Genomic DNA, 14,656 nt, shown 5'->3' with positions numbered 1-14,656 from the left:
GGCCCGGTCCCCCCTCACGCACCCCCAGCGCCAGGAGTACTTACTGCCCTGGGAGGCTCCTTCACCTGAGGCAGCTTCGGTGTCTGCAAAGAGAAAGAGCTGCACTTAGATCTGGCGGCCGACTTTGCCCCGCGTCCAGCCGCCCCCGGCGCCTCGCTCGCTCTCCTCCGGCCGCGAGAGCCCCTCCCGGGAGCCTGTGCCGAAGGGTGCCGGCTCCCTCAGCCGGACGGCGGGAGGGGGCTGTGGAAGGCCGGCGGCCCTCGGCGGGACAGGCTGCGGGGCCGAGCCCGGTCACCCCAAAGGCTCTTAGTTAAACACAGCCGCCCGCAGTCCCGGGGAAGCGCCGCCGAAACCGGGGTGCTTGTTCCCCAAGGTGTCACAGGGGCCTGGATTCCAAACGGGACGGCTGGAAGGGATGCTCCTACCCTGCACGCAGGGTGCCTGCTCCGAGGAGCTTTTAGGGAGCCCTGGGAGGGCTTTGGGGTGCAAGGGTCTGCCCGCTGGCCCGGCCTGGAGCAGCCGCCTCCCCGCTCTCCCCTGCGGTTCTGCGCGGAGAGGGACCCTACGGCTTTGTGCCACGTCTCCAGGCCCTGCCTGAGGTGGGCACAGACCTGACACATCCCAGCAGCCCCACTGTCACTACCAGAGCTCGGGAGGATGAGCTGCCTAATTTCTACCAGAGGTTTGTTGAAATTGTTCGTGTGCTTAATTCCTAGGCAGGTGCTGTCAACTCAGGAAAGCAAGTGGTGACCAGTGCACCCAGCTCAGCCTCCCACGGGAGACACAGCTGTGCAAAGCCTCTGCAAGAGATGGGCCACGAGAATCCCCCCTGGGGCTATTCTGTCCTGGTCTTACTGAAGCCACGTGTGAAAAGATGGGAGAAAAAGCTCCCTCCGCTGTAACACTTGGGACTGCAAGAAGCACACAGCAAAGACCGCATTCAAGCCCTAAATGGATGCAACGGGCAAAGCTGCAAGCTGGAAAACAAAACCCAATGTTACAAGTCGAGGGTCATAAATGATTAGGGTTTCCAAGCTATTCTGAAGTGTTTCATATTCATCCTAAACTGCATATACTGTATGTCACATTATCTAATAACATAACTACGTTTCAAAATATTCCGTCTGTCTTTTGGAATCACGCTTGCATTGCTCTGAAAACCACAGCTGCAGAATGTCACAGCATTTTTGAATTTAAAATTTGCAACCTTAAGTAATGAACACTGTTTGCATTTAATTTCCTTATTTCTTAAAAATAATAAAAACAAATGATTGTGGGTTTGTGAATTTGTACCTTTCTACTTGATTAACCTGCCTGATTAGATCACTTTTCCAGGCAACGATATTAATTTGGCACAACTTCATAAACTGAGGGGCCATCAGAAACCCTCAGTATCAGATGCAAAACCCCGACAGTCAAAGCCCTGTATTTTTCCACAGCTGCTACTTGTTTGAATTACCACCTATCACTCAAGGAAAAAGCTAGCAATGGCACAATGGAGTTCTGCAAAATGCTGTCCTGGCATAAATAAACCATGAAAGATATGTACTATGCATGCACCAGACCATTTCTGTCATTTAAATAGCTTTTAAAAGTACTTTAGTCAAACTTAACAAGAATCAAGCAACACACAAAGGTTTAAGGAGCAGCCATTTCTGAACTGTGTTAAGAAATGTTGTTACTCTTAGTCATAAGACAGACTAAAGTCTTCATGAATTAAAAAAAAACCCAAACACCCAACTAAAAATCCCCTAACAGCCCACTCTAAATCACCTTTGGGTTGAGACCAAGTAATTACAGCTTTAAAACAAAAGACCAATTTCTGAGAAAGCTGCAAGAGTAAGTGAGAGTAGGGACGCAGCAGCAAAGCTGGAAAATAGGCAAGTTAACTCATGTGTCTCAAGTAACTTTCTGCACCTCTTATAAAAATCTGCTGCAGACTGCGAAACGTACACAGTTAAAAATGGAAATGGATGTTTGGGATGCAGCACAGATGGCAAAGGACACCCCCCCCGCCCAAATCCTATAATTTTTCAGTCGCAGATAATTATACAAATGAAGCCCAACTTTCTTCAGCTTGGAAACACCATCTCTCCTCAGGAATGGTTATTTTGTTATTAATTTTCAACTTCTCACCTCAAAATCCTTTCAGTTACTGAACTCCTCCAACTTAAAGACTCTAAAAATGTGCACTTTGGAAAAATGCTCTTTTACATATTCACAATCTGAACAAGTCATCTTCCTCTTCGTATTTTTTGAATCGAGCAGAACCCATTCTTGGAAAATATTAATCTGAAACTTTAAAATCTTTGAGAAGCTTTTTAACAATTGGTTAAACTAGAAACTGCCTGAAGAAAACAACCCTACTCTAGCTTTCAGCATCTATTCTGATGATGTTAGATTGGCCCCTCAGCTGGCACACCCATGCAGGAAGGTAATGGAGAGCTGACAGGTTCAGAGGGAGGCAATGGCAACTAAATAATGTAAATAAATAATAAAGAAAAACAACTTGAGCAAAGTCATCATTCAGACCAGAAAAGCTTATCTGGAAACCGAGAACTTCCACCAATTATTTGGACAGAGGTGATATATCCTGAGAGGGTTAAACTTGAGACTAGCAATTTTCTTTCATTTGCTTTCTGAAGAATTCTCCTTTGGGTAAAAGTCTCCCTTGCTTGGCCTCAGCCCAGAGGTTTTTAAATTTACTGTTTGAAAGTCTAATAAACTAATTTCAGCCATTTTTTTGGTGTTATCTAAAAGCAAAATAATTTTCCTCACTCAAAACATGCAGATGTTTTGCTGTTCATGTTGCTTAAATACGACCTAATCGTATAAAACAAAACTTTCTAGCTGACTAACTCCTGAAGGCAATCCAAACCTTTTAATGACTTGAAAAACCCCACACAGCTAAACAAAAAGCACTGTAAGCAAAACGTGTTTAAGGCCTGGGTTGGATGTAGGCGAAGCAGTAACGTTTGTCAGCGCTGATTGCTGGGACAGAGCCTTCCATCGCCACCAGGAATGTGCAGCCTTTCTGCTCCAGCTGAACTCCAGCAGCTCTGCAGGAGGAAGGAGCCACAATCCTGCAGAGCTGCTCAACAGCTCACAAAGGAGCCTTTCAGTTCCGCAACATAACTTTTTGGGTTGGTTTTCTTTTTTATTTATGCATTTTAGGGAGGCAAAGGGGAAGGAACGCAACCTTTTCATTTCTTCCTTGATAAAACGTAGTGAGTAGATTTCCTATGTACGTTTCTAATTCTTTGCAGAACCCTTCATGTGGGGTTTTCTGTGCCTGCATCTTGGCTTTCAGACCAAAGCAGAAAGGGAGCTCATCCCTGCAAGGCAGCACGTCTTGAACAAAAGCTGCCTCAATCCTTTGCACTTGCAAAGTGCGAGGAGATCCATCTCTCCCTGAAAGTCTCCAGCCAATGTTGAGCAGCACAGTGAATGCTCATGAATCTAAGAAAATTCCCTGTTTTCCAATAGGAAACCACCCACTCCTGAAGGCAAACAAGAAAAAAATATCAGTCAAGAACCCAGATCACCTCCAACACAGCTTCTCTACCATGAAGAGCTAAGGGAGGAGGCAAGTGGAGTTATAAAAACAAATCTAAGAAATGTCTCCCAAAATGATTATTACAGAGAAAAACATGATGTTGCCAGTGCAAGAATCTTAATGTGAACTGAACAGTTCAAAGGATGAGAAGAAATTGAAGTTCTGAACAGGGCAAAACAAGAGGCTGACAAGTAAGGACTGACTGCAAGAGCAGAGAGGGTGACAGACTTCCCACCTGTTCTGACCATGAGCCATAAGCCCCACGCTCCCATGCAACAGCTCCAAACTGGACATGGAAATGTACAAAAACCAGCTTCAAAATAACCCAGTTCAAGGAAAGGACAACTGAGACCTCCAAACCTCCCATCCCTGGGACAGGAGTTGTCACTGAATGGCGACAGTGGGGCCAGCTAGACAGATGCTTTTTCCCGCTGTTCTGTCCTAAAGGTCCAAACCAGATCAACACAATTACTATCTGCTCTCCCATGGGCCAGCCTTTTGCATCACCAGCTCTGTCCATCTGTAGGACCAACCCACAGCCTGGCCAGGGACCATTTTAGTGACACAGGAACCACACAAGAAAACAAAAAGCAGAGGGCTATTCAAGGGGAAGGGCGTATCCTTCACCAAATCACAGCAGGTATTTCTGCTGCAATGTCCAAAAAGCCCCAGAAGAAAGTATCTAAAGAAAAAGGGGCCTGAGTTTGCTCCAGCAACTCTGATACTGAGCTGGTGAATTTACCCAGGAACAGTCAAACCTCCAGGGAAAGGCAGACGTTACATGACTGATGGGTGGCTCAGGCTGTACGGAAACCATCTGATGCTTACAAAGTGCATCAGGCAAAGAGGAAATGCCAGATCCTGCCACTGCACCATGGCTCCTTCCTTTGCCCAGCCAAAAAGAAATGATGGAAAGATTCAGGATCTGAATTTCTGGCAGCTGATAATTGCACGTAACAGGCTGAGGGAGCTCAATTTTCAGTGCTTCGAGGACAAGCAGACCTAGGAAAGCTGGCTTGTCAGTGCCTTAGGGTTTTATCCCAAGACACGGACAAAAAATACACAAAGAGAACATGCAGAGTGCAGAATCACATCCTTGGTGTATGTGTAACCACCAAGTTATCTCACATTTGTTATGATGGTGCAGTACCAGCCACTTCTTCTATGTGACTCCTTAGATACACGAGGCAATGAAAACATCGTTCAGAAGAATTTCTTTCAGTCCTGCAGCCTTACGCTAGTTCCAGCATTGTTACTGGTACAGTTCTGTGTACAACTCCCTCTGGATAGTATCACACTGGGCTTTCCTCCATATAATCCTTTCTTCTTTTTCCTAACTATGCATCACATGCACATTCAATGGCACATTATTTCTCTGCAGACAGGTAGGCTTCCCAACTGCTTTAACTGCCAGCTCAGGTTCTGTTCCTGGGATAATCATGTTTAGCGAGTTACATCGAGTTTTCAGTTTGATTTCCTGTTGAAGAGTGTACATAAGTATCTCATTTTGATTTTTATTGTCTTAAGGCAATTCAAATGCACTTGAAATGTTACTACTACATGCATATAATTTACAGCCACATAAACCAACATTTTCTAAGTTTCACATATATAAACTGTGCTTCTTCACCACTGATGTGAAAATTACTAATACACTTCCACATTCAAAATTTTGAGTATTTCCATCTTCTCTAGCTACACATTAAAAAGGCTTTGGAAGAAAAAGGTAAAGTCGTGTCTCCTCTGAGCTCATGACTAAACTATGGATATCAATTGTACATGTGTAAGCTGATGCATCCACACCATTTAATATAAAGCTTGATTTCATGATCAAAATAAGAATAAATGTTTAAGTACAAATCAAATGGATCACACGTTAGGAGGTGACCTCATACTAATACAGCCCCTAAAATTCCAGCTGAATTAAGGACCCCCCAGTGCTTGGGGATGAGAAGTAAAATAAAAGCAATCCTTGTTCCAAATCTAAATACTGCAATTATTATTGCAAAATTATTGCAGTGCTGTGGTGCAACGGTAAAGCATTGTGCATGTCAGCAAATAAATGCTGCTCACTATGATTTTAGGGACTTTTTTTTTTCTTAAACTGCAGAGTGAAGCTACTTTGTAGTTAAATTTAAAGGATTTATAGGAATTTTGTTGGTATTTAGAAAGGAATGCCAGCATCGAAAAACAATTCTGCATGTATCTAAGGATACAGAAGAAGCTCTGTGATGTTAAACAGCACATGCGAAATATACAACCATGCAATTAAAGGATGTATTACGAGACCGTGAAAAATTCTGAGAAGTTAAGGATGCGCGTTCACTTTTCAGCTGTGCATTTGCTGATTTCTAAGAGTTTACACATTTAAAATTTAATATTGCATTAGCCTTCATGATTCTGGATTTTCAAACTTTTCATGGGGAGTTTCCTTTACGTTCCTTTAGACATTCCAGTCAAACGTTTTACTGGAGACCACGTGTGCTGATACTGCTAGTTACAGATGAGGAGCTAAAGCAGATGCTCCTACAAGTCTGACACAATGACCTCAGTGCTCAACTCAGGTGAAAGAAAAAACCACTGGAAGGCTCATGAGATAGTTTAAAGTCCCTGTTGTTCTGCTATTTCAGATACGTATTTCTCCAAATTCTACAAACTAAGCTAATGGTATAAAACACCAAGCAAAACTTTCATATTGCTGCAATTACACAACATGGAAGTGGCCAGTCTTACAGAAAACTCAAAGTCACTCCTGGCTAAGCATGAGATATTTCATTTGGAAAGTGAGCTCAGCTCACTCAGACAGCAGGGGTACGGGGGTGAGTTCAAGCATCATTTTCATTTTAACATAAAAATACAGCAGTCTAGCAATGCCAATTTCTGACTTTATATCACCCCATCCTTAGCAGCGATGGACCAAACACCCGGCTGGGCAGGGGCATGGAGCGCCTCAGGGGGATGCCTACCCCTGTGGTGGTAACTACACTGCTGGCATGTGGTATCTACCAGGAGACACTTTTTGATGTGCAGCTCCCCCAACACACAGCAATGCTCCCAGAGCCCCGTGCAGTCAGTACTGCACCGAACACAGGAGCTGCTCCTGACCTAAGAAGCAAGCTCATCCTAGGAACAGGCCCAAAGTTCATCCTACAGACCCAGCTCCAAAGTTCATCTTAGGAATGAGCCACCTGAAAGAAGCCTTACTGATGAACAGAGAAGCAGCAGAGCAATCTTCAAGACCTTCCTGAAAATAGTCCCTGAACCTGAATGCTACCCCGGGATGCCCAAAGCTTTGAGCAGGAGTGAGATACCTCTGTGTGCTCGCACATGGGTCTGGAAACAGTTGTAATACTTGTATTTCTTCCCACATATTCCACACTCGTAAGACCCTGGAAAACAAGACAGAAAAGTATACATCACCATATCAGATCAGGAAAAACAGCCTCACCACATACTTATCCATAAACTGGGGACAAAAGAATGCAGTTTGCAGCAAAGTAATTTTTGGAAGGTTCATGGAGATAGATGCAGGAAATCACTATCCCAGACTCAATTATTTTTTCAGCCTTATTTAAGATTCCTTGGCATATTACCCTGAACTTACATTTTCAGTATATCTTTTTAAATCTGCTAACATGAAAGGGCCACTCTCAAAATAGCCTGACTTATAATTTTATAATAATGACTAATATTTCCTATGGACAGAAATAACCTTGAATTACTTTTCAGTAAGTTCCTAGTAGATGGGAAAAAAAATCTTTAGAACTGAAAAAAGAAGGCAATATGTTATCTTGAGGCAAGGAGTTTTCAAAATTTCTCAAGAAATGCACAATGTACAAATTTCTCAAGAAACCCACAGAGATTTGGTAAATATCCACCCAGAGGAAACCAAATAGATACAAATAGAACTTTTGACCTTTTTAAGGAAAAGCACATGACCACAGTAGGCTCTCTTCTCAATTTGTGTCTCTAATTCCAGAAAACACACATCTGCAAACAGTCATTTGAAATGAAACCAGAGAAACAGAGCTGGGAGAATCATTTGCAATGATGAAATTATGCAATGAATTTAGCCTCTTCTGTTTATTGGACAGGCAGACAGAGATTTCCTTAGATTTGTTATTTAAGTTGATTCGACCTTTTTTTCCACACTCCAACTTGGTGAACAGGCTACAAGTCCACCTTTCAAGCTCTCACTTGCGAAATATATTGCTTTGCTTAGCTGTCCATCAGCAGCTAAGTAACTGTGATCCTATCTGTGCTCTGTGGCAAGGCGAGAACAGCTTATTGGAAGAGGAGGTGGGAGAACAAAGAGGTGGGAGAACGAAGAGCTGAATGGAGGCTTCCTCACACAACCTTGAAACAATCTCTTCCTGACCATACAAAACAGTAAAACTCAGGGACGAGCCACAAAGAAGAAAACATTCATACACACATCCAAATCAATATTCCCAAATATCATTTTACAGCAATACTTACCCGGTGCTACTCAAAGTGAGCTCTTTCCAGAAACAAAACCAACCACAATTTTTGAACACGCTATACGTGTGATCTTTTTTTCTCTTCCCATGCCCTAGTGCTTACAGCTTGGGAAGAAAACATCCCTCCTTAAGTTTGTAACAGCACCAAATTCCCTGCCCATCACTGTTAGCATCCCTTGGGACTGTCTTTTGAGCTTGGGAGGCTACTTTGTCACTGATGCTGAAAGTTGCTACAGTCTGATGCACAAGAGTACACATCTGAAAAAATACTCTAAAATACTGGTAATTATAGTCAGTTGACTATGTCTGATCTGCTCCATAGTCTTTTAATTATCATAGCTAGTTGTACTTTATATATGTATATACATATATGGGACAGTCATCACCTGTGGTCACCCCACACAGGCTTTTCTAAGTGAAATCCTGGACATCAGCAAGTCAGCAGCATCTGCCAGCTCTCACTTTCCATGCTCAAGGACTGATTATATTCATCACAAACCTCCAAAATTCTTTCCTGAAAACTATTCCAGCTGGAGCCCCAAAGCAGCACTGCCAGAAGACGAGCACATTCACCATCACTTGGGCCCTACCAACCAGGAACTCTGTGCAACAGCTGAGGTTCAGCTGTACCAACAGCAAAATGCGACTGACGCCCACCCATACCCTGAAACAGCACTGTGTGTACACAGAGCACTGAAAAAACAGATAAAAAACAGTGAAGGGCTCTAGGTTGAATTCTTTTTCCCATTTTCCTTACATTTGCCCCTTTCTCTGGAGATAGTCTGTGGCACATAAATGCATTTGGCTGTGCAGAAGTTCCACCCAGAATCACAGAATCGTCTAGGTTGGAAAAGACCTTGAAGATCATCTAGTCCAACCATCAACCCAACACTAACAGTTCCCAACTACACCAACTACACTTCTTCAAGAAGAGTATAACCTGTACGAGTGACAGTGTGGTGCCGATACAAAAACGGTGTTGCTCCCCTTGTGCGAGGGGCTGTGCCTGGAAAGCAAGGGCAGGAGCTGAAGGCAGGGGAGGGACCGGTGTGTCCCACAGGCAGTGCTTTTGTGATGTCCTGAAGCACTCAGGTCTCAAATGCAACACAGGGAAGGCTGGGGTCATCTTCTTCGAGGGGGGGGGCAGTACTTCTACCCCCCTTCTACGTGCAGATGTTGGAGCACCGGACCAGGAGGGCAGCGCGTTTGTGGAGGGTGTAAGGGAGATGCAGTACAGATCTAAAATCCTGCAGGCACCAAGAGGCAACTCAACAGCCACAACTGTGTACTCAGCACACCACGATTTGGGGGGCAAAGGCAGAGATCCTCACATTAGAGAAAGGAGGGATGACTTCCCACAATAAATGTGTTATTAGAGTGAAGGAAAGATGAAGTGGAGGGAAAAAATAAGACATGGCTGTGTATTAAGGCCTTACAAAGAGCATGCCCGTGTTGCCTTGGACACTGTCACCGTGGTCATGGTTTATCTTGGACTTTATCCATATTGGGATGTCTCATGCAGGTTAAAGCTGCTCGTAGTAGGAGGGGAGATGGAAAAGGTTTTTGGTTAGTTGGTGCATTCAGTCTTGCCAGGCTTTTCCTGAGCCTCGCAGATGGAATTTGGGCAACATACCCACTGCATACAGAGCTTTCCCTTGCTCCCTGATCCCTGGTTAGACTTTCACACCCTTCCATCACATACCGGACGTGTATCTCAATGCATGGTCAAAAATCCAGGTCCCTGAATATCGATTTCGTGTATATCCAACGGGAGAGCCACGTTCCACTGCTTTTCCATCTAAATCGTGCAAAAAGAAATCAGAAAAAAGCCCTTAAAGTGGATGCATTTCCAAAGAATAATGATGGCTGAAGCCTATTAAAAATTTCCAAGACCCATCTCTCCCTCTGGCTTACTATCAAGATGTCAGAGGTCACACAGAGTTTCTTAAGGCTTCTGCTGTACTATTTCATTTGGTATAACTAAGAAGAATCCAAAGTGCTCTTGAATTACATATGCTGAGCAGCTCAGCAACTGAGACATCAGCATCACGGCATGAATCGAGCATGTGCATGTAAGATTGATAAGTCTCAAAGCAGAAGGATTCACTCTTCACTTTGTCTCTGAAACATTTCTGATTTAATGCATTACTTGAAAAATACTCTCCAAAATGTTTCTTGGAAAGCATGGACCAGATCTGGAACTTAAATAGTCTTGCATAGATAACTCAAGCCCTCCAAAACACAAATACAGACCTGATGGTATTCCCAACATTAGAAAATGATCCCCATCAGCCAAATAGTCTCTCCCCCTTTCTCCTGATTTACAACGCAAGTGCCATTTTCTTATCCTTCTAGATAGCTTCTCTTGCCTCTTTGCCCTGACACCCCCTGCCCTGAGAAATGTTAATGCATTGGAGCTCTTCAAATGACCCTGGCCCAAGGCCAGCATATGAAGCTAGCAAGGAAAAAGAAGAAAAGAACAGGAAATATTGAATCTTGGAGTTGTGCAGGGTGAGAAACACACCACCTATGAGGCAGGAAGACCCAACAGGGCCGTGGGGTGTACAGTGGACACAGGTCAGTGGACATGGAGGAGAGCAGGAGAGCAGGATCTGCAGTGGCAGTTGCTGCTGACCAGACAAAGGGATACGGCCAAGCACTCCGTTGGCCTTCTTTGCTTGGTTGGGATGCCCAACATGAGACCCCACAGGGCCTGCAAGACTTCTGTGGAAAAGCAGATGAAAGGGTAATGGTCCAAACCCACAAACAACAGCACCAGCTCTTAAGTGGGGGGACTGCAGCCACTGCCATCACCCATCCCGCTTCGCTGCATCCACTTTCATCCATCGCGGGGTTTGGGCTGCTCCAAACAGATGGTAACAGAATCTGGAGTAGTCCGAAGTGCAGGGAGAGACATGTGAATGTGTAACCAAACAGGAGGCAGCACACACAAGGCCTAATCTGATGAAAACACTACAAGTGAACAGCAGCAACTGAGCTGGGAATCCCCGTTACAAATTGCTCCAAGTAACTACTAAAAATATAAATATAGCATGCTCCTGCAGGAGATGTGTGACTCAGACAGGGAGACATAGATCTTCTAATGCAAATTTCAGCCAAGTCCCGAAGCTGAGCCCCGCAGGAAAGCTGTCTGTCCCTTGGAGCCACATGTGCCCTGAAGCCTTCAACACAGCTGTGGCCCCAGCTCAGACAACACATCCCCCGTTTGACTGACCATCCCCAGCACATCATGAAAGGAGACAGTCTAGTGGTCGGCATTTCCACACGAAGGAGAGGGATTCATTTACTTCTGATTCCCCACCTCATCCTGCACCATGAATTCCTAGAAAAAAATAACCATTTCTGACACCTCCAATATCAGCTTCCCTGATGAAGGTGACTAAAACTCTACCAAAGCCTTGTCTTTCTGCACAGCTGAAGTGATTTAGATACAGTGCTACCAGATCACATCACAAGAAAGGCTTCAGGGAGAAAAACTCCTGGAAGTACTGCTAAGCAGCAGCAGAGAGCACGGAGCCTTTGCTCCGGAGGCAGGAGGCACCAGCATCTTCAGCTGTTCGCAATCTTGGGCTGTTCCAGAGCAGCAGCCGAAATCGTCAGTGAAGCAGCAGGCACGGGATGTTTCTTGGGTGAGTTACACACACGTCTGCAGTGATGGAAATAGTGCCTGCCTGTGGTTTCTGTGGGGGGACAGAGGGGACCAGAAGAATTGACTGGGAGCCAGTTCAAGAAACCACAAGGAACTGATATCTGGGCACCAAGGTCGGTCCACACAGAGCACAGTATTTGGTGGCCAAACAGAAAAGTTATTCAGAGCCACCTCCCCAACAAACAAGAGTTATGTGAATGGCGGATGAATAGGGGCACTTACAGGGCTCTTTTCACAAAGGAATCAGCTGCCAACTGCCAATCGCCTCAGGACCAAGTTGCCTTTAAAGAAACCCAGCACGAGGCTATAAAATAATAAATATGATGCACATTTCATCTGAAAAAGCCCTTCCAGATAGAAGTTCTCCAGTTTACTTTCTACGGCTTTCAACCACCACTTTTAAACTAGTAAATAACTCTTTGTCCCTCTCCCCATGACGCCTACATGTTGAATAGTGTCCCCCCTCACCCCAGCATGTCCCCAGCGCTCTCCATAGGTATGACACGATGGTGTACATCCAAGTTAGCCAACAGCAAAAGCACATTCCCTGCTTTGTGCAACAGCACAGTCCACTCGGGACATCATCTGCAGAACAGCCGCTGCCTCCCAGCCACAAGCCACGGGGACAAGAGGGTCCTACATGGCAGACACCCAATCTGGATGCTTCATCAAGGGCTGGTGACCACGGCTGAAGGAGAAGCTCTGATCAGCAGCAGTCTCTCCACACATCTTTCCTAGGGTGTCAGGGTCGCCTCTGCATTTCAGGGTTGCCCTCACAGCAATCAACCTCTCAAGAGCTGTGGGGACACAAAACCTCTAAATATACAATGGGTATGTCCTCCAAATTGTAAAATCTTTAAGTTGGAACCAGTTATGGACTTCTTAAGGCTTTCCCTAGATGTTCTGACCCTCCCACCCAGCTGTCCTTCGTGGCTGTCCTGCTGAGGAAGGGAGGACAGGCAGGACAATGATGCTCCCGATACAGTCGCTAGCTGATGACACCCTCCAGGGCTTCTTTCCAACAGTGTGGACAACGATCAAGCAAAATCCAGGAGAAAATCTAACAGCAATACCTCTTTTCTCTCCCCCTGCAAGACAAACCAACCCCAGGAGCAACACTGGGAAGCTCTAATTAGCTTTCTCCTGAGTCCCTGAAAGGAAACATGATCCAACTGCTCTTTCTTCATCAGCAACTTCCTTTGCCTCTCAGAGTCACTGCTGGGACATGCTCCATGTCCAGGATAAGAGTCGCTTTAGCAAGACTGGAGCCTCTCCAGGATCCCACAGAAAGCTCTTTCCCTGGAGCAGGAGAGGGCAGTCTGATGTTCACAGAAAAAAAAGAAAAAGCTTCTCATCACGGCTTGAGGTGGGGTGGGGATAGGAAGTACTGTTTTGCAAGTGGCACACCAGAGCCAGCCAAAAGTCAAAATTATTCCCACAATGTTACTAGCAGTCAGAAAAACAAACAGCAACCTGTAAAACCTGTTTTTGAGCTAAATCTAATTATTTACAGAAAGCATCCGCTTTCCCCAAAGCAACTTTCCTCTAAACACTGCAACGGTTTCTCAGACTTTCCTCCTGACTACCTCCTCATCTACACCCAACATACCCACCACCAGCCCTGCATTTGCCACGAATTTTGCACTTGACTGAAGGGCAAATCATTTAACACATCAGAAGAAGGTAATAAGCTTTTTGTTACAGTTACCCTGATCTCCTTGGAGTCTTTAGGGTGACCAGATGCAAACAGACAGCAAAAGTTAACGGAGGTCAATAAAACTGAGCCAGGACTGATACACCCCTTGGCTCTGGTCCCTCCAACAGAGCCAAGCTTCCAGAATAGCCCTCCAGAGCTTTGCTCCTCTCCCCACACCATGGATTCAGGGACCTGACTGATGGGGCATATTACCCCATAGCTTACCGAGTGTCTGCTGGTTGCGGACCCCACCTATGACCACGCAGATCTCCGCGGGCACATCTCCTGGCCCATCTTTTATGTTCTTCTTGGAATCTTTGGTGTCATCCTGCCAGATCACCTCTTCGATATAGTCATCTGGTACCTCTGTTTTCACTTTCACCTCAGTCATCATTCCAGCCTCTTCACTGGGTGAGGACTGGGATGTCACCGAATCGGAGCCCTCCGCTTTCGGGCTCCGCGGGCTCCTCTTCAAACACTCCCTGAATGGGGGGAAAAGACGAGAAAATATGAACCCTCATTGTTAAGTGCTCACCTTCTCATCACTAAGACCTAATTAAAAGCCCTTTTGTTTAATGCAGTTTATTTACAGTAAGTATGGGTAGGTATGTGTGTCTATCATATATGGTAAGTAATTAAAATTTAACCAGACAAAAGTAATAAAACTATTTGCTAGTAATGAAAATAACCATAACCATCACAAACAACAGTAGCAGTCATAAACAGACTAGACCACTAAACAAGAGCACAGAATTTTACCTGGTTCCTAGCAGGCCAGGAGTACAACTCCAGCACTCCTGACATCAAATATTATGCCAGGACTAGTCCATGCAGAAGAAACACCATATTCTCCTGACATTTTAAAGTTGGAGCTATCTCCCCCTTGTGTACCTCTCCATAGGTTAATCTACTGTCACAGCCTCTCTTTTAACCCTTCAGAGTAACCTAACTCTCATCCTATGGTATTTGTATGGCCTTATTTAACATATAGGATCAAAGGGATCATATGTAGTATAATGATATTTAGGGAGACTATTACATTATGGACAGATACAAGTATCAAAGATGATGGGATGGGGAAAGGCAGAAGGAAGAAAGGAGGGGTCCACTGTATTTCAAGTGAAGGGAACAGTATGTGTTTTCATCTTGGAGAAAGAAGGCTGAAAATTTGTGGGAGAAAACAAACTAAAGAAATACTCAAAACCTCTGAAAAAAATGAAGGAAACTGGAAACACACCCACCCACACCCCCAC

The 14,656-nt window shown here is 44.8% G+C and overlaps 1 protein-coding gene across 7 annotated transcripts in view; it reads right to left on the bottom strand.

The window, feature by feature from the left end:
• ZNF618 (zinc finger protein 618) overlaps window positions 1–14,656 on the bottom strand; it is a 91,656-nt gene that overhangs the window by 61,424 nt on the left and 15,576 nt on the right. For all 7 annotated transcript variants that reach the window (XM_026860200.1, XM_026860203.1, XM_026860202.1 and 4 more), the window contains exons 2-5: window positions 13,629–13,885; window positions 9,740–9,835; window positions 6,868–6,945; window positions 45–83 (exon numbers count right to left, since the gene is read on the bottom strand). In XM_026860200.1, the coding sequence (XP_026716001.1) occupies window positions 45–83; window positions 6,868–6,945; window positions 9,740–9,835; window positions 13,629–13,797 (382 nt within the window). In that variant the 5' untranslated portion in view covers window positions 13,798–13,885. The remainder of the gene's footprint in view (window positions 1–44; window positions 84–6,867; window positions 6,946–9,739; window positions 9,836–13,628; window positions 13,886–14,656) is intronic.

This window comes from Athene cunicularia, assembly GCF_003259725.1.
Source record: "Athene cunicularia isolate RWA chromosome 17 unlocalized genomic scaffold, athCun1 chr17_part1, whole genome shotgun sequence".
Lineage (NCBI taxonomy): Eukaryota > Metazoa > Chordata > Aves > Strigiformes > Strigidae > Athene > Athene cunicularia.
The sequence above is the reverse complement of the archived record's forward strand: the minus strand, read 5'-3'. Positions and strand labels throughout refer to the sequence as shown.